This window comes from Sesamum indicum, linkage group LG11 (assembly GCF_000512975.1).
Source record: "Sesamum indicum cultivar Zhongzhi No. 13 linkage group LG11, S_indicum_v1.0, whole genome shotgun sequence".
In the NCBI taxonomy this organism is placed as follows: domain Eukaryota; kingdom Viridiplantae; phylum Streptophyta; class Magnoliopsida; order Lamiales; family Pedaliaceae; genus Sesamum; species Sesamum indicum.
The window spans coordinates 8,541,134-8,561,922 of record NC_026155.1 but is presented as its reverse complement, the minus strand read 5'-3'; the positions used below and the strand labels follow the sequence as shown (position 1 = coordinate 8,561,922).

General features: G+C 34.5%; 4 protein-coding genes across 5 annotated transcripts; 3 read left to right on the top strand and 1 right to left on the bottom strand.

The window, feature by feature from the left end:
* On the top strand, positions 1,857-3,990 carry LOC105173612 (ectonucleotide pyrophosphatase/phosphodiesterase family member 1). Its single transcript, XM_011095419.2, has one exon. The coding sequence runs from the start codon at positions 2,262-2,264 to the stop codon at positions 3,753-3,755; it is 1,494 nt and encodes a 497-aa protein (XP_011093721.1). The 5' UTR covers positions 1,857-2,261; the 3' UTR covers positions 3,756-3,990.
* On the top strand, positions 5,792-10,546 carry LOC105173610 (thioredoxin-like 2, chloroplastic). Its single transcript, XM_011095418.2, has 4 exons — positions 5,792-6,372; positions 8,781-8,963; positions 9,794-9,958; positions 10,160-10,546. The coding sequence occupies exons 1-4, from the start codon at positions 6,154-6,156 to the stop codon at positions 10,295-10,297; spliced, it is 705 nt and encodes a 234-aa protein (XP_011093720.1). The 5' UTR covers positions 5,792-6,153; the 3' UTR covers positions 10,298-10,546.
* Positions 12,127-14,351, top strand: LOC105173609 (uncharacterized protein At4g29660). 2 transcript variants are annotated; one of them, XM_011095417.2, is made up of 3 exons: positions 12,127-12,300; positions 12,593-12,816; positions 13,890-14,351. In XM_011095417.2, the coding sequence occupies exons 2-3, from the start codon at positions 12,634-12,636 to the stop codon at positions 14,004-14,006; spliced, it is 300 nt and encodes a 99-aa protein (XP_011093719.1). In that variant the 5' UTR covers positions 12,127-12,300; positions 12,593-12,633; the 3' UTR covers positions 14,007-14,351. The 2 variants fall into 2 exon arrangements, with proteins under 2 accessions (XP_011093719.1, XP_011093718.1); XM_011095416.2 differs by having other exon boundaries at positions 12,129-12,300; positions 12,598-12,816.
* On the bottom strand, positions 17,218-18,430 carry LOC105173608 (cytidine deaminase 1). The gene has a single exon (XM_011095415.2). The coding sequence runs from the start codon at positions 18,350-18,352 to the stop codon at positions 17,354-17,356; it is 999 nt and encodes a 332-aa protein (XP_011093717.1). The 5' UTR covers positions 18,353-18,430; the 3' UTR covers positions 17,218-17,353.

Below are 20,789 nucleotides of genomic sequence, written 5' to 3'. Positions count from 1 at the left end.
AAATGGGGAGGAGAAGTGGAAGGCAAAAAATAATTATTTTTATTTAAGTTGTTTGGATGTGATGGAAATCAAAGCAAAAGTCAAATACTTATAGATATTTGATATAGATATAATAACTTATGAAGAAAAAATTATTTTTTTATTAATTGTAACAACCATTTTCTTATCATTTTGTATTACAAAATAAATATATTAATATTAAAATAATTTTAAATTGTGAAAAAGTTAGAATGTAAACTTTAAAATTTATTAAATATTTTATACATCGTACAAAAGTAATAGTGAAATACTTTTTCCGATGCCAATATCTCAAATAAAAGGTGTTCTTTTATAGTAAAATATTGTCTATTGATACTATAGTAAATAAAAATAAAATATGTATATTTTTATTTTTTGACTTTATATTTTCACTTTTTCTCTCAATTTTTTACAAAAACAAAATTGAGCTCTGAAGAATTTATATACATCCCGTTTTATTTTCCCTCTATTTATTCTCCCTAACTAAATATGAGAATTTTTCTTATATATTTATTTTTTATTTCCACTTTTCTTGTTAGACAAAACCAACAAGCTCGTACGATAATGTGTTGTAGTATGTGATGGAGACCCCTTTTTATAGGTTAGCTTTTGGGACTCACTTCTAGTTTGAACACCATGAATTTTGATGTAAATATGTCTCATAATGGGTTGTACTTAAACATACTTTAGTCCAATTAATCAATCCAAAATAAAAAATATATATATATATATTTACCTTGGATCGATCCATAAAAATGCATAAGGTCCAATTCTTGTGTGAGTTTATTGTAAATTTATTATTCTAAATATATATATATAATCCAAATTGTATGGACTTTAATATGTAACCTAATTATAAAATCAATTTTTGTGGGCATTTAATTAATAATTTATTTCAAAATTTTAATGTCAAACAATTACATATTGTGAAAGAAAATTATTTTCATGGTAATTTTGAGTTGTTAGTTTTAATGTGTTTCTTGACAAAATTATTAATTACTTAACTAATTTTTTATATTTTAATATATTAAACGATATAATCTATATATTTGGTAAAATTAAAATTATAATTTACCATTTCATATTGAGTAATAACATCTCAATCTCAATGATCTCATTAATAGTTTTATCACAATTATGATATGGATATTTAGTGAATCAAGCATATGATCCAAGCAAACAAATAGCTGGAAATGTTTGACTATATATGGAAGAAAATTTGTTGTTTTGCCTTCTTGTGGTAATGACACGCGATCTAATATTTTTGGTCCAATGTATTTTTACTTTAATTTTTTAATTTTTTTTTCCATGGTCACATGCAACAACGACATTTGAAACTTGACAAGTTCGAATCCGGATCGTTTTGATTGGTTTGGCTTCTTATGGCAATGCATGCTTTTTAGAATATGACTTTTTAGGCTAATACTTTTCTTTTTTTCTTACCCAACAATGAGGTTGATTGATTTGGGGTATTGTCGTTTTGATTGTCATTGCCGCGAAACTCAATTGCTACAGTACTGATTCTTGTCAAACGCCTTATTCTTTGTGCGCATGGTGTTGCACGTGATGTTTGTAACGTATTACTTTTAATATTGGAACTATAACGATATTATTTTTATGTGAATATAAAACAGTGGTACCCAATAAAAGAATTTCAAATCAAAGGTGGTCGGAACTTATAGGATGATACACGAACCAAACAAGTCAGTCATGCTACTGCTAAGAAAACTTTATATCATTTCCTACTGGAAAATCCAACTCTTGACTATGGAATTGAAGTCAAATGAAACCACCAAATATAAATTGTAACGAAGCGCTATTCTCTATTACAATATTACTATTACCTTCAAAGTAGACAATAATTGACACGAGAATATCTTAGGACCAAGTGTTCTGTGAGGTGTAAATAGATCCAGCAACCCTTATTGGAGTTGGAGCACACTCTCCGGCTCGGCCTCCCCAATCACTGCTCTGCTGTCCTTTCCCTTCACCCCGATTACCTTCCCACGCACCAACTCTCTCTCTTCACTCCTCTTTCCTTCTACTGCAGCAGAAGGGGAACGGGAGATGCACAACACAACCTTCAAATGTAATCTCTGCACTAATTCTTGAAACTCCATTTTTCTCTAATTCTCCCCAATCCCATCAATTTCTTCGGCAGCCCATCTAAGATCTCTGCTCTTGTTCACCTGAAAATACTCCCAAATCCAAGAATCTCCACAACCAGATCCTGGGAACCCGACATGCGTTCTGGTTCAGTTTCCATCTTAACCCCAAAAGAAAAGAACCCAATGCCAATCTCAACAAAAGAAGAAGATGAACGTGCAAATTCATCCTCCGCAGCGCTGTTATCCTTCAACAGGGACTACTCTTCCTCGGACTCTCCTCCGAAGTCGGTCACTGCTACAGTTCTGTTCGTCTCTCTCGTTATCTCGACTTCAGTCGCTCTTTGTGCAGCCATTGTCTTTGGCTTCTTGTTCTTCTCTGCTTCTAATTCCTCAGCCTCATCAGTCAAACTTGATTCCACTGTTGAGGCCTCAAGAAGGCTCGCAAAGCTCAAAAGTCCAGTTGTTCTATTGATTTCCTCGGATGGGTTCAGGTTCGGGTATCAATTCAAGATTGATACTCCGAATATCAATAGATTGATTAAAAATGGGACTGAAGCTGAGGTGGGATTGATTCCGGTGTTCCCAACGCTCACCTTCCCCAACCATTACTCCATTGTCACTGGATTATACCCTGCTTACCATGGAATTATCAATAACTATTTCACTGATCCTGAATCAGGTGATCGCTTCACTATGCATAGCCACGAGCCCAAGTGGTGGTTGGGAGAGCCGCTCTGGGAGACTGTGACAAATCACGGCTTGAAGGCGTCGACCTATTTTTGGCCAGGCTCTGAGGTAAAGAAAGGTTCTTGGGATTGTCCTAAGGATTATTGTATGTTTTATAATGGTTCTGTGCCTTTTGAAGAGAGGGTTGATACTGTCTTGAAGTACTTTGATTTGCCTAGTGATGAGATCCCTTCGTTCATGACATTGTATTTTGAGGACCCTGATCATCAGGGTCACAAGGTTGGCCCTGATGATCCTCAAATCACTGAAGCTGTTGCCGGGATAGATAAAATGATGGGGAGGCTGATCCGGGGTTTGGAAGAACGAGGGGTGTTTGAGGATGTGAATATCATAATGGTTGGTGATCATGGGATGGTTGGTACTTGTGATAAAAAACTGATATTTTTAGATGATCTTGCTAAGTGGATTGCCATACCAAAAGAATGGGTTCAATCTTACAGTCCGCTGCTTGCAATTCGTCCACCACCTGGTTATTTGTCAAAGGATGTTGTGGCTAAGATGAACGAGGGGTTGAAGTCGGGGAGTGTAAATAATGGTGAATATTTGAGAGTTTTTCTCAAGGAGGAGTTACCTGGCAGATTGCATTATTCAGCAAGTGATCGAATCCCACCAATTATAGGGCTGGTGGATGAAGGGTTCACGGTGGAGCAGAAGAGATCAAGACGGCAAGAATGTGGAGGAGCACACGGATACGACAACACATTTTTTTCCATGAGGAGTATCTTTATTGCTCATGGACCTCAATTTGCCAGGGGCAGGAAAGTTCCATCTTTTGAGAATGTTCAGATATACAACCTGGTTACGACAATCCTGAACATTCAAGGAGCTCCTAATAACGGGACAACGTCGTTCCCACAGAGCATTCTCTTGCCTAGCCGTTGAAACTTGAAACACAACTACACGTTCAATGAAATGGACTTGTACTCAGATACTAGACCTGGATAGGACATTAGAGGTCCATGATGATGAACTTTTCCGGTTAACAGGTCTGTCGTGTAACGATAGATAGACGGATATTTTTCGTCCCTTGCTAGTTGTTTTCGCTGCCGAACTATTATGTAATATCTGCTGCATGTAACACCTGGTGTCTGAATATGGAAAACGTGTGTTGTCTCTATGACTATGACCCTTCCAGTAGAGGTAAGCACTAATTCTACATCATTTTAGTGAGTGGTTCTGATATAACTAAATTCAGTTTGATACACATGCTTGACTGTTACTACTATCACACACAAATACATAATGCCCATAAGAGGGCATTACGGCTAAGCTTATAAGCTTTTCAAAAAACGTTTTAAAATTTATAACAAGTTGGTACAATTTTTTCTTTCCAAATTAATTACAAATTTATCGTTACTAACGTATTGTAAGTTTCAAAATTTTATTTTATTTGAACACTGCAATAGCTTCTTTTTGAAAACATTTTATGAACTCAAAAACATCTTCTAAAATCTACGACTTATAAGATTTTACAAATAAGCTCAGCCAAACACCCTCTATCCCCCGACTCCGAGTTGGTAATGTCAATGCTTTTATAATACGCGGGAGTGTTTTCCGGTATCTGGTTGTTACTTAGAGCTTTTGATAAGACCACCATCGACAATCATAAGAGATATATAACTTCGTTCGCTTCATAAAATGAAGCGAATGCAATTGCAAACATATTTCAAGAATACAAAATGTATTTAACCTAATAATCAGGTGAATTTTAAAAAAAAATTATACTGATATCCCTGAAGTTATATTTAATTAACAAATTCCTAAGTTCTTTTTAAAATTATAAATACACCCTCTGAGGGGTGTGATATAATTTATCTCACGGACTTGATTTGTAAAATGTTGTCCTTATATGAGTGATATACTTGTATTTGTAATTATAATTTTAAGGGTGTTCATATAATTTTTAATATATGCTAATATAAAAAGGAAAGAGCCTCCATACTCACAAATAGTGTTTAATGATACCGCCATGCCAATTTTTTGTAAAATAAAAAATGCCCTTCAAATAACTAGTTTATTCAACTTTCCAGATTTTAGATTAATTGATAAATTAATTTTCTTTTCTTTTAATATAATGTATTGATTTATATATTTTACTCTTATATATATATATTATCTTTTAAAGTGTGACAAAAATTATTTATTATATGCATATAAAAACGACGTGCCACAACGACTAGTAATATAAAAAGAAAAGACATTCTACATTAACAAATGGTGGTTAACGACACAGTCGAATATTTTTAGATGTGACAATTATACTCCTAATTAGATAATTTTGAAAAAATAATTTTATTACTTTCTTCTTTTTTATAAAAGTGACCATGTAATTTTACCACCACTATATTAACTCAATTGTTCTGTCGAGAATACCTTAAATTAATTTTCTTTTTTTTCTTTTTTTTTTTAAGTGTGATGTGTTGGTTTATATATTTTATTCTTATTTAAAATATTTATACTAATATAAAAAATAAAAGACCTTCTACGTTTTAATAAGATAATTAATGACAGTGCTGCATAATTTTCAAATATGCCAATTAAGTTTCTAATTAGATAATTTAAAAAATTAATTGCAACTACATATTTATTCCATAAAAGTGACCCCACGTTGTTCTAACATCACCACATCAATTCATTAATTGTGTTGTTAATACCTTAAGATAATTTGTTTTTCTTTCTTCTTTTTTAAATATGATCCGTTGATTATATATTTCATTTTTATTTATAATATACTTTAAAATATAAAAAATTATTTATTATATGAATGTAGAAATAACGTACTAATAAATATTTAAAAAAAAAGAATTTATATAATTAAGAGTAATTTTAACAGGCGTGGGATGTAATTTATGCTTTAAAAAAATAAAAAAAGAAAAACGAAAATGTTGTTTTAGGCGTTTTGGTTCCATGGTACATTCTCCTTCACACAATTTCTTCTGTTGGAGTATCGAGTGTTGCTGTTCACACTCTCTGTTTTTCTCCAGAAACTCACTCTGAAGTGTGTAACTGCGTCAGGGACCAACAAAAATCTAAGCCCAATTGGCTTTCCTTGTTGTTTCCTTCTCCATTTGATGCAACAGATCCTCTCTCTCTCTCCCCCTCTCCCTCTGTGTATATGTACATACAAGAATTCATCAACTTTTCTAAGTAAAATCGAAGAAAAATACTGCTATCTTTTCTGCAGATACCCGATTCCAAATACGCTCCTGCCGAAGGGGTTGAATTAGGAAAACGAAAAGGGTTGTTTGGATAATCTCTTCTGTGTGTGTGGGTTTGTGTAATGGCTGATGTGATTAAGTTTTCTTGCAACTCTATGAGGTCGTCTTCATCGTCAATGTTAACTTGGCTCTCTTCCAATTTCAATTCTTCTCAACGGGCTTTTCCTCCCCTTCATGGACTGCAAAGAAGGGTGCTTTCTGTTTCAGATGTTTCTTGTGTTGGTTGTGATTTTACTTCTCCAATTGTTTTCAGACCCCGCAAGCGATTTGCATCTTCCAAGGTGAAGATACCGACTTTTGGTTTTTAACTTTTCTTGGTCTTTTGACTTGGGTCTAGGTATAATTTGGTAATCAGTGATTTTTATTTGCTGAGGCTGTACGAGAACCCACTCAAGAACTGTTTGCTTTGAAGCTTTTGATTTGCTTTGTTGTTTCCTTCTCGTGTATTTAGTAAATTTGATTCTAGTTTGGATGAGAAAATTGGATAACAGGTTCACAAGTAGTTTAATGTTGGAAGTTGGAAAATTCAGTAATTGTAAAATATTGGATTTTATATTGGGGATTTTAGGGAGTTTTATGAGAGATTTAGTATGCAGTTCTATGTAGTTCGCTCTTGTAAAAAACCTCAGTCATGAGCTAGGCGAATAAATACCTTCTGATGGTTGGTACTTTAAGCAAAGATTCTATAGTAATGCAGGTTGCTTGAGTTTTGTCAACTGTGGCTTCGTAATATGATCTGTGTATACTTGTTAGATGCTTCAGCTTTACACACGCACGCCACACACCCAAATAATATAAAAAGAAGAAGAAAGCACGGATATCATGTGAATGTATTGGCAATTTAGCAATCATTTTGAACATTTTTACAACAGTGTCGATGGTGATAGGAAAAACAATGATGAAAGTATAGAATCAAAGAACTTCATTAAAAACCTAGGAGTATCTTTTCGATTTTAACATGGAATATGCTTTTGTGTCTGTTGTGTACTATATATGGTTTGGAAGTTACAGTTTTGGAGATCTTTTAAGACCTGAATAGTTCATGTTGTCTTCTTAATCTCATTATTGTTTAGTTATGCTGATGCTGGGAATACATGGCTAGCTATCCGTTTTTTGCGGTCCTTTAGATCATTTCCTGTGTAACTTTCTCAAATACCAAGAATGTAATGTGACTGATATTTTGTAGTTAATATTTTCAAATGCCAAATCTTGATGAATTCTTGAATATCACGACACTCAACTAGCTGCACCATTATCTGAAATGTGGTAATGCAAAGTGTTATACCATGTACTTAAAACCATTAGTTGTTTAATTTAAAGAGCATGTACCCACATAGTTATAATCTTATTGGTTTTGATTGACATCTGCATTATATGAATGCAGCTTAAATAATGGCTACACTCCTGAAGTCCACCAAAAGATCTTCCGATATATTGTCTTGATAAATATAATTTACTTTTTCTAAATTCAAGTTGGATCTGAAAATCACAAATCTTGCTTGTGCTTTTTCTTTTCTCTTTTTGTATAACTGTTCCTACAGTTAACTTTATGTGATTGCTACATAGTTATTGATATGTACAGTTTAAGAAAGAGTTGCAGCTTACGATTTAATGCCTTATGTAATTGAACTTGCAAGTTAGACTGTAATCATGCCTTTATTTGATAGATTACTTGCTAGATTTGTAAAATTTTATGTGTGCCTCTCGCTTCTTCGTCTTCTCTTTATTTCCCCTCATCTGCAATATATGCGCCTAGAATGTGGAAATGAATCAAGAAAGATTAATAATTCAAAAGCCATTACCTTTTGCTGTATGTATATTGAAACTTAACAAAAGCCAGGTCATCATCTTTTCAACCAGAGGAGCTAACAAATGTTTTGCATATTCAACAGCCCCAGAGAACTTTTAACTGTCTATCAACATTGGTGCTTTAATAAGTATATGTTCACTGCATTAACCCTAATTTTGTCTTGGTGTTGTTGCATGTTTCCCTATCAAATAATTCTTAGAAACCAACTTTGCATTGTGAAATTCCGCAGATGATTATAAATCCTCATGCAATTTGCTTCCAGTGTGGAGTTCTCTAGAGCAGAAGTCCTTCCCATTATGTCTTGGCTCAAATATACATCTATTATAGACTGAACTATTGTAATAGTGTTTATTTGATCTTTTAGATGTGATAAAAATGATGAACTCCTTTTTTGATTCTCTTAAAATCTGCTTGTGCTGCATAAATTGTCTCGGTCTTGTACACACGTGATGTTAGTCATTTACTCTATTCTGATTCTGCAATGTTCATAAATGTGTGCCTTCTCTACTACATATTTAATTATGGAGAAGCAGCTTGCTTCGGGAAATTTTTGTCTGGTATTTTGTGGCGCTATAGTTGCAGACAATATGGCATCAATTATAAAATGCTCAGGGCTATCTGGATAGTGTGGATTTTTCAGAGAAGATGTTTTACCGACTGCTAATTTGCACAGGAACATACTGTGCCTCTTATGGTCTGTGTTGCTATTTGTCTCTATCATGAGGATACAGGAACTAATATCTCATGTTGTTTTTCTATCTGTTGAATAGTGCTGTAAGAAATAATATGTGATGTATGGTGGGCTATCATTCTGTCAAAGTTTTGGTTAAATCTTTCTTGAGGTTATTGATGACTCTTTCTGCTGGTGCGTGGTATCAGATGCATGCAACTCTTACTGAGACTGAGCAACCCAAGTGGTGGGAAAAAAATGCAGGCCCAAATATGATAGACATTCACTCCACACAAGAATTCTTGAATGCGTTGAGTGAGGCTGGAGATAAGCTAGTTATTGTTGAGTTCTATGGAACATGGTGTGCTTCTTGCCGAGCACTATTTCCCAAGGTAAAGTTTATTTTCCATTATTTTTACTCTACTCTGAAGCATCATTAGTTGAATGATAGAATAGGCTTCAGAAAGGTAAATCGTCCATGATATAGCATCTCTTTGAAATTCATGCTCACTTTCTTAATTGTTGAAGTTTCTGATACTGTCTTGTGAAACAAAACTAACTTCTTTTGTAGTTCAAAGTCTTATGGTTGAAGGAGTATTAGCAATTGATGGCTAAAATGTTTTAGCTAGAGATTCCTTTGCTCGAATCGTGGGAAATTCAGATATTTACTTTACGGATTAATTTTTTCATTGTGCTGAATTTTCTTGTTTCGCCCATCACTTTTACGGTGCAATCACCTACCAGATGTTATGTTATTTGCTGCCCAGTTTATCCATGAGCTATCAAAAATATTGCACCAAGACTTGTTAATAATGTATGATCCTATAGATTCGCTCTATTTGGTTTCTTATGCCAATTTAGGTAGTGCAAAGGATGTATGTAATAAGTAGCTGCTCTCCTGCCTTTGGAAATCATTCCTTACCAAAGTAAAACGACTCAAGTAAGAATGGCAACTTTTAAGTCAGAATGTTTACATATCAAAAGGGGACGTGTTTATTGAAATGCTTTGAAATTCAGGGTAAAAAACTAATCTTAGTTGTGCCTTAAGTGTCACATTAGGAAAATCCTAACATCGTCGCTTTTCAGTCTGCACGCATCCTTATGTTAGCACAACTTGAATTAATGCATGCAAATAGATCGCTTGTTGCTTTCTTTAACGACTTATATATTACATTGATTTTCTAATTACTTATAGTACTGCAATCCTTTTCCCTATAATCAGCTCTGCAGAACAGCAGTGGAACATCCAGAGATTTTGTTCTTGAAAGTCAATTTTGATGAAAACAAGCCCATGTGCAAGAGTTTGAATGTAAAGGTTCTCCCTTATTTCCACTTCTACCGTGGAGCAGAAGGACTGCTCGATTCCTTTTCTTGTTCCCTTGCCAAAGTAAGTCAGTCTTCTCTGCGTAACATTTCTTTGTATTCTCTTGTAAGCATAATCAATAATCTTGTAGTTGAATTATTGCCTATGAAATCTGCTTAGAACTCATGCAAATCATTGTCCTAAACGTTTGAGTTTTTACTAGAGCCCTTTTCACATACACATAGAAACGAATGCAAATCCTTATAGTCGAAAAACTTGTTGCAGTTTCAGAAAATAAAAGACGCCATCGAATTACACAACACAGCTCGCTGCAGCATCGGTCCCCCTAGAGGCATTGGCGATCTCACCCTTGAAAGCCTCTCTCCCCCGAAGGAGAAGCAAGCCGAATCATCTGCAACATAACACTTTACAGTTGAAGAATTTGTCAATATTGGTGCGTTTGTGCTATACAGGACTCAAATATAGCAAGAATCGATGAGTGATTTTGTATAATAGTAGCGATTTCTAGTGGAAAACGGAATCTAACAATGTCTCCTACTGCATTCTTTGTATAGGCTTGTGGCCGTGTTGTAAACAGCGATATTCCACTGGGTGGAGTTGGATTCATTTCTGGCTATATTACTATGTTAAGAGAAAATTTCAAGTACTTTATTATTCGACTTGGATATCGACATTAACATACTAGGAACTCCCACTGTCGGACCTAATTTTCATAATACACAACCATTTTTTCCGTCAAACCTCGTTAAAATATTACGTAATAATAAAATACGGTATTTTTGTTTATACTGTTTGCAAACAAGTTTAAACAATAATTTAGTAAGTTTTGATTTTTTTTTTTGTAAATAAATATTTAAATTTCACCATAAATTAGAATTATTATTAGTTAATATTTTATATTTTAATCTTAGATGATATTGATATGGTATTTTAGTTTATATTTTAGATCAAACTTAATCAATAATTTAGTATATTTTGATAATTTTTTTTATAAATAAATATTTAATATAATGCATATGAATTTTATCGTTATAATTTCGATATCCACTACAACAAAATGCATTTATTTCAAAATTCGCCATATGAGGGGAGTTTTCCTCTATGATTATAGAAACCAATGGATCCTTCTGAGTATCATCCACTCGTCTATGTCTCTAGTTTTCTTTTATTGTGTATGCATATAATACTGTATCTTGACATTGTGTGATATCTAGCTAATTTTGTGTTTAACTTTTCTAGAATGTGTTTGTCGATCAAGCTTTCCATTTGCGAGCTCAAGGTCGACTCGTGTTAATCGAGCTCGAGCTCAGATTTTTGGCCGAGTTCGGCCCGTCGGCACCCCTAACTGCAGCAAAATAAAAAAGTAGGCGTTGTTTGTAAAAAAAGTGAGAAACAAATAAAAGATAAATAGGGTAGTATTTTGGGAAACAAATTTGAAACAAGTTTAATTAATTAAAAATATTTTGTCCCTATGTGTTAAAAAGATACTATTTTTTTAATTAATATTTGCGTTGTCTTTTGTTAATAATTGTTTTTTCTCAAAAAAGAATAAATTTTATTTTAATTAGTATATCTCATTTTTCTTATTGTCATTATATTATTAAAATATTGAATACTTATAGAAAATTGGATGTTCACTGCAATGATGCTTCCCACTAAGTATTATAATTGTCCATTCATACACAATAAATAAATTTACATATTTGCCAAAAAATATATATTTTCTAACCAAGCAATTTAATTTATATTTTTGTATGATATTGGAATAATCTCAGATAATATAGAAAATAAAAAATAAAAAATCTAAAATATTAAATATGTGAAATTATAAAATTTAAAAAATATTATATTATTCAAATTATTTAAAAACTCTAACATCAACTTTAGATGAGCAATTTTAGAAATAAATTAAAAAGAAACTTAAATTAATATTATTATAATAAGGACAAACTAGTCCAAAAAAAATTAAATTTATTGCAGAAAAGCCAAAGCAGCTGAAAATACCTCTTAAGGTGTTTCTAACTTTCGGCTTAAAAAATTATTTTTCGTAATAGTTCTAAAAGTAGAAACTGACATTCCAAACACCACAATTATTTATTTTTAATTAGAAATTGGAAAAACGCTTTTTTGAATCTGAACCAAACACTCCCTTAATTTTATTTTAAAAATAAATTAAAATCTATCAATATTTCACAAAATATAATTGGGCGTAGCATAGAAAAACTCGTGCAGTGACTTACAATTCAAAAGTTTTGTAAGTCGTGTTTTGGTGGGGAGTACTTCACCACTCCAGAGTACACATTGGGGAGAAAGGGAAGGAATTCTGCCCTTAATAAACTTGGCCCCTTAAGTTTGATTCAGTGTAGTAAGTTCTTATTTCTGAATTCAATCCTCACAATCCAAAGGTACTGATCTCCACTCTTTTGGACATTTAACATTTCTGGAATTCAACTTAGGGATGTTTGATTATTCGCTGGTTTTAGCTGCCTCTCATGCAAATTACGTGTTTGTTGAAGTGCCTGACTGATTCTTGAAACAGATTGGGTGCTTGTGATGCCCATCTGAAGTGGCTGCTAGTAATGCATGTTACCTGTTTGTTTAAATGCTCATTTGATTTGCTTAAAGATTTCTGTTTCCTGTTATGTGCCCCTTCTGTTTTGGCTGTTGGAAGCTTTTAGGTTGATTGCTTTGAGACAGCTCAGTTTCAGGGTAGAGAGAGTTGGTGTCGAGAACGAAGAATGGCAAGCTATCTGTGGAGGAAATACGCAGATTATCTGCACACAAAGTGGGAGAAGACACTTCTCTGGGACATGATTGAGCCTTACAGACGACCCAAATCCTTTACTCCCTTAGTCACCATCTACATCTGTGCTTTTTATACGGGGGTTATTGGCGCTGCAATCACCGAGCAACTCTACAAGGTAATCTGATTTTCTTGCAGCCTGTTTTGTGATGGAAACTGGATTTTGCTTATTTGTTTGCTCTGGATTTTCTTTGTTCTGGGGAAAGGTTGCTGTTTGACAGTACAGGCAGTCAGATATATCTAGGAAATAATTTATCTGCACCGGGCATTGTGCATCTTTTGGGCCCTAAACAGAAGATCAAGAATGATTCTGACAATATTTGAGTTATTTAATCACATGTTCCTTGTTCGACCAGAGCACAACTTCAATTAGGACTTCTTCAATTTGTTTTGATGCTATGCTCAACTGCTATTCCTTTTAGAATTGCATTGAATCAGGCTCTTCTTATCTTTTTCAAACTTCCATTTCTGCCGATCTAGCCTTTCTTTATTTTCTATTAGCCACTTTTGACTTTTATTAGTATGTTCTCAATGTGTGTATTCATGCTCTGTTGTTAAAACTTGAATGGCCTATATTTTCTATTATAAGTTTATGACCATTTAATTCTCTCATATTTTCTGAAGGCTTATAATTTGATCATCGTATATGTTTTCAGCTAGAAGTTTATTGGCAACATTGTTCTTCCAATTCGTTTCATGCATGCCTTACGATCTCTAGCCCACAGGTTGCCTTCATGTGCTGGGAAAGCATATGAAAGAATGGTTCTTGAGTATAAGAGGCTTCTCCAAAAATTTCCTCTATCAAGTAATTGTTTTAGACCGATGCATTTGCCAATTCTAATACCTAATTACTGAAGTACTATTATATTCACAGAACAAAAAAGGATTTTGGAATGAATTGATTCAAAGGCCTATAATATTTATTTGGGAGCCCAAATCGTGATTGAATCCTGTCAGCATACTCTTGCACTTTCCCAATGAATCTCCTAGCATGATTTAATGGGGGTATCCCTCGGATAGAATGCTTGGTCATTCTGTCTTTAAGATCTGAATTTTCTCTTGGAGCCAATTGCTCTGCATTTGCCAAGGAAGCTGGCACTCATTTCCACTAGAAACGATTGGTTGTGCTTAGCAGCTCATTGGAATTTATTTTTCTGCAATGTTTAATTATGTCCTGGAATCGTTTTTCAGGAGAAATATTGGGAAGATCACCCTGGAGAAGCTGTGCCCTTAATGAAGCCAAAGTTTTATGGTGGGCCTTGGAGGGTTATGAGGGGTGATGTTCCTCCATTCATCAAGGAGAGTTGAAGCAAAAACCTAGTAGCTGTTTCTGCTTGGTTCCTTTTGATGCATACTGTGTACATATAAAACATGCTCATTGATCGAGGCACTTGATATTAAACTCCAGGATTTGTTAAGCATCATACTTGTCCTTGGGCTGACCAAGAATCGCTGCCTTGATTCCTAACGCCACTTACAATCTTTGTCTTATGAAGCTCATGAATGTCAACCGGGTCGTGATTTTTGTTTTTGAAGAGAGTGTACTTGATTCTTGTTTTAACTAGATAACACAACCCTTCATGGAACGACCACCAACTTGCTAGTTTGTGTAACTTAAGTAGACGGCGTTCTTATTATGTTTTTGCTGGATAAGAGTCGTGTACAGAAAGTGGCTAAAAACGTAAACTGGATGACTGGAAATTTTGCTATTGTCCAGCCTAATCGTGTGCACCTCGTCTCACTCGCCGTCTTCATCATCATGATGGCAGCGCAGCTTTTCTGTACTCTTTATATTTACCGATAAAAAAGCTTTTCTGTACTCAAAATGGGTGTTAAATGATCGAAAAATACTTGGAATAAGTGCTAAATTAATTCCGAAGATTACAAACAGAAATAAGAAATCCATAGGCCTGTTAAATTTGATGGGATAATTTTGAATTATATTAGTCGAATTCTCCGGATCGTCCATATAGGTCCTGGAGAGGTCCAAATTTTCTGCACCATTGCATCAAGATTCAAGGGCCTGCCTCAGATACGTTTGGCAAAGAAAAATGCCCTCAGCACTTGTGAAAAAGAAAGCATTGATGAATCAATCCTTTGTAATCGGTTGTTTACTAACGTTTAGGCCAGCCCGGTACTAGATGGGCTGACTCGTTATTGGACCCAAAAAATGAGTAATTCCAATTTCCAAGCCTTCATGAGCAGTTCTTTTCCCGCTTGGTACAATGTTTTCTTGGACCATCCTTGTATGCTGGTTTGGAATGGAGGCAAAGACCGGCTTTCCTCGATCAGCCCACCACTGACGGCAACCCCGGCTACTTCTCATGATGTTTAGCAGTTAGCACTACAGATACCAAGCCACCCACTCAACACATCTCTTAATTGAGAGGGATGTGTGGCATGGCAACAAATGAATGTGTCGTCGGCAAACAGAAGATGTGAAATCTTGGAGGCTGCCCGACAAATTCCAATTCCACCAATAGTGCCATCAACCTCAGCCTGCTCGAACAACACACTCAAGCCCTCTGTCTACATAAGAAAAAGACAAAAGAGAGGTCCCTTGTAAAGATAGGAAGAGAGAAGGTCAATCAATTCAAGAATACAAATCAGATTAAGAGTAAGTTTTGGGCAATTGCAATTCCTCCTTTAAACATTTAAATAAAAAAAAAAAAGAATTTATCCAATTCCACATTCATGATGTGTTGATTATTCATACACGATAAGCATAATCTAACATCATAATTAGTTATTTTAGAATTTTATTAAGAACCCTTGATTCAAACTCTTAAGAGAAAAGATCTACTAAGTTCATTTGACACGTATTGCTAAGTATTGCATCTTATAAAATGTTTTTTGATTTTACTTTTAAAATTAAGTTATTAAAGTGCTCGTACGAAATAAACTCATGAAGCTCAGAAAAATATCAGTTGTAATAATTTTAGTATATTTTAATATGATTAAATCATGAAAAAACACATTTTTAATTTTTTAAATAAATTAAAATTTTTGTACTCTTTTAATAAAGAAACTTGCAAGATTCCGACACCTTATTCTGGGAGCTTACAACCTCATTTTCGAAAACTTTATCAAACACTTCGAAGTTATTATGAAGTTTCCACATTTTACAAGTAATATAGTGAGCTTAGAAGCAATAATGTTGTGAATAAAGAGTCTTGCATTGCACGCACCACTCAAATTTGGTGCACAATTAAAGTTGAGTATGGAGGCTGTTTCATACAAAGTGTTGCATAGCATAAATCCAGAATGAATATAAGGGACTGAAACTCAGATAAGAAATACGCTGGAATCTAGTGGCAAATCACATCAAAAGCAGAGTCAGTTGAATAGATGCCCCTGCAATTCTCTATCCAGAACCATAGCAAGCAGAGCTCTCAATATTTTCACATGATCAAGAATGATACTTAGTGTTGGAGATGTAGATCACAGACCCCACCTCCTCTTTTCTCCATAGGGAAAGTAAGATAACAGAATGAGAATAAGAATGAAGAATCAGATAAAACTTTCATCATGTAAGGGCAAAAGATCGCATTTTCTTTTTTCTTTCTTCCGTTGTTGCATTGATATGATGCCGCACTTGGGATCCACCTAAAGCTTATTACAGATAAGGCTTCAAACGCAGAATCAACGAAAATGTTATCTTAAACTTCAAATAATGTAAAGCATAATCTGTCTTTGATTTATTGCATGCATTCTGTTGCTTAAAGCAGGTCAGCTGGTAAAGGAAATGTAATACAAGCTCCCTATAATCGTTTATATGTTGGTCCCATCATGAAACCCTGTTGAATTCTATATAACACAGCATAATTGCAAGAAGCCAAGGCAATAATTGACTGAGATTGCCTAATGCTGCTTTATCCTTAGCATAGATGAAAAGGTGGGGAACTTTGCCACTCAATGAAACAGATAAAATGACTTTAAAAAAGTGCACAAAAATGGATTACAACTCAGAATGCTCAACCACAAAGCAACTACAATTGAACTGTGCATGCACTATACAAGAACTGTATGGCGAGTAATCCTAATCCGGCAACAAAATTAATTATGCCCCGTTTGACGCCTCTTTCTCCAATCAAAAGAACTGAAATGTGTAAAAGTGAAAAAGAGAAAAAGATAATCAAAGAACCAGAACAGCTATCCACTTGAAGCAGGGGAAATACGTCAAATTGCAAAGCAATTAGGACTCTTTAAGTTGTGATGATCCCAGAATGAACATCATTATCAGTCAACAAACACTCAAACCATGCTTTTATAATGCAAGAAAAAGAACGATGTCCATTTGTCTAGAATTACAAGTGATCATAGATTAACAACTAGAATGTTTTCAGACCGCCCTTTTTCAGCACAAATTGCTTTGTAATTATCATGCTCAGTGAAACCACTCAGGTTAGGATACAAAAATAGCTGCACATTAGAATGCAAGAAATTTGGCAGAAAACAGGTTATAGTCATTTCAACGACTACCTGTAATTGATGATTAGTGCAAAGGGCAAATTGGAAGTCTGTAGCAGAGAATGGCACTTATTCATTCATCACTATAATTTGCAGGATCAAATCTACAGTTGCGAACAATTCAATGTAAGACCGATTAATTTGAACCAGGACCGGGCAGAAACCTTTTTACATACATTTCCAGCTTAATGACAGTAGAACGCCGAAAACTCACACTTAGGCGAAACTGCCTTCAGTAATAACCTTGCTGTATCTGCCTGCCTCACCTTACCCCCTTCCTTCTCCACCAGTGCTGCCGCCACAATCCTCTCATAACCACCGCCGCCTCTGGCCACATATGCCACCAATGCCGCTTGCACTGGTCCAAAACTTGGATTATAAGCTGCAGACTCGACGTAAGATCCCTTATACAACTTTCCTTCACAATCCATCAATGCCACCCCTGATGGGCACCCACTGTATGGAGCATGTGCACTGTTTGCAGCTTCCAGCGCTGCTTCCCTCAAGAGGGTCTCATTCTTTTCGTATTTTCCGCAATTCCCATTGCTTAAGTTACCACAATTCTCATCCCCATTGCTAGTGATTCTGGAATTATCGTCTACGTATGAATCATGTTGGGGTAAGAGATCCAACCCATTGTCATGCTGCTCAAGCAGAAGCGGAGTTCCCCCATCGAGCAAATCATGCGGGCCAAATGGATTCGGCAGAAATTTGGATAAGGGCTTAAAATCGGGAGAGTTCTTTTCAAGGCTTTCCACACGGTCATGATTTTGATCACAATTTTCTTCTCCTGTGACGAGGATTTGTAGGGAGGAGGAGTGACGCAATTCCTGGAAGAACTGGCGGCAGTGCCCGCAGGGGGCGGCGGATACTGCGACGGACAGGAGGCGGGGGCAGCGGTGGATGGCAAGATTGGTGAGAAGAAACTGCTCCGCGTGTACCGAATGGTGGAGGGGCAGACCAAGGAATTCGAGATTGACGCCAAAAAAGACGCGTCCGTCGGAGCCAAGACCGACAGCCCCGACGTGGAAGTTGGAGATGGGGGGGCGGGCTAAGGACTGCGCAGAGTGGACGAGGTGGGGGAGGAGGTGGAGAACGGAGGGAAGGTTCATAGACTTAGCCATGGATTCTGCATCAGAGGATTCTATTACAAACTGGGTTGCAGTGGGGCGATGCTGATCCATTGTGGGCTTGAATTGAAGGGTGGAAGAGAGGTGGAGGAGGGGGAGGGGGAAATGGGAAGAGGTGGTGGTGGGGTATTTATAGGGTTGAGATTTGGTGGCTGTCTTTCAAATTGGTGGTAAATTTTGTGTGAGTTAGTAGAATTGTGGAGCTTCCTCATGCATCACATGATTTTTGACCTTTTCTTTTTTTTTCTTTTTTATTTTATTGATAGATTTCAAATTAAAAAATTTAAATTTATAATAATATATTTAGATAATTTAATATTACAAACCAAACTCTTGGACTATATTTATGGATTTCAAATTTGAAGTTATCTGGAAACTTTTTTCTAAATCTATTTCTCAAATTCAGATAATTCCACCTACATATAGAGTTGTTAATCACTTTGATTTTTGAATCAATTTAGTTCAGTTATTCAAAAGTATAAGCTTTATATCCAAAATACGAAACAAACATCAGGGTCACCAAATATAATTTCTCAAACCACAGGGAGTTTATCTGTAATTACACCAACCTCAAAAAAGACCGTTTAATTATCCCTAAATCTTATTACATCTTCTATTGCATCAACATATGCATACTAGGTGTAAAAAAATCTTTTTTCAAATAAAAATACGTGATTTTCTTTTCATACGCATGGTCGCATGTACATTAAATGGAGTAAAAGAGATATAAAATATTTTAAAGTAAAATTGCACTTTACTTGGGAGCTGAGGTTATCTCTACCAAACTTCAATTTGGCATTTAAGTCCTCAAATAAATAAATAAATATTTCAACTTTATTGCTAAGTCAAGACCACAAAAACAAATTTAATCTTTGGTTGACATTAATTAGTATTATTATAAAATGTTTGATTTATGTGGAAGAAATGATTTCATGTTTCTGTGTCCCTAATAATAAAAAAAGAGGGCTGATGTATGTCCCAATAAACTACAACACATGTAGACAAAGCAGTCTAGCTGGAATCATCACACTCCAATATGGACTATGGCCCTCCTCCATTTGATTTAGGATAAATTATACCCATATTTCATAAAATTATATTTAATTCTATAAATATTTTGATTTTTTTCTTATAAGTACACTCTTTAGAAAAGTGTTTTATAAAATTTTACAATTTAACAGGGGTATACTTGTAAATACAACTAAAATTCTGAAGAATGTATTTGTAATTAAATGTAATTTCAGGGGTGTCAATGCAATTTACCCTTTGATTTAAGAATTTTGATGAGATGAAAAATAATAATAATGATAATAATAAATGAATTAGAACAATTGGAAATGGAATTTAAAAAATTTTAAACTACTTTTCAAACATTTTTCCCCTTTATTCACTCATATGAATTAAGAATTATTCAAATAAATTGATGGGTTTTTTTTTTATATTACGACTCTGAAATTTACTATAATTATAAATATTTTTTTAGAATTGTATAAGATATTTTGATGGATTAAGTGAACAATATTTTTTAAAAAAATACATTCACATCGTCCATTTTATTTTTTAATTTCTTTGAAAAAGAAAAAGTTCTAACAAAGACAAAATTGACGATTTTACGCCTCCACCAAATAATTAGATGACGTCAGGGGAGTACTGATAAGTTTTTAAATAACAAAAAATATTCATAATTATGTTAAATATAAGAAAGCTCATTTCAATTATTATTATTTATTTATAACAATGAATCCCTCAAAAGATGAAATCTCAATAATTTGTATGTGAGGAAGATTCTAATTAGGGAAGTGTAGCTGTTCCTTTTTTTTTTTTTTTTATTGTAATTTAAAATGATATGTGCAGAGGGCTTTTGGCTTGAATCTAATCTACCAAAGATTGGAACATTGCATGGGAGTTTCTATGAAGGTGGGGGGTGTTTGGACATTCTATTCTTTCACTTATTTTGTAATAAAAAGTTTTTAACATTTTTAGGAGTGATTGCAAGCTGTCAAAAGGAATCTATACCTACTCTTGCTTGCTTGTAGGGATGGTAATTGGATCCGATTTTCTGGGCGGATCCTTCCCAAATGGAATGGGTTTTGTATTCATATTATCGGATTTGGGATTGGTTCGTGTTCTGAAATATTGGACATGGTTGGGTCCGAGATAGATTATGGGTTTTATATCGGACCAACCTCGATTTCCACAAAAAAAACTATATTAAATTATTAAATTTAAATTTATTTACTTAATTTAAAAATTAGAATTTTAAATTGGGTGGGGTGGGCCCGTGAGGGTGGATTTTTAAGGAGGTGGGGCGGGTCTCAGGTCCGGGGTGGGCATCACTGCTTGCGAGTACAAGTACGATTGACTGCGATAGATAATATTGATTTATTATAATTTTTAAAATATAGAAAATAAATTATATTTTTGTAGTGTTTATAGGGGTTTTATGCTTATTAATATTTTTATAGGGGGTAAAATGCAATCAACCCATTTA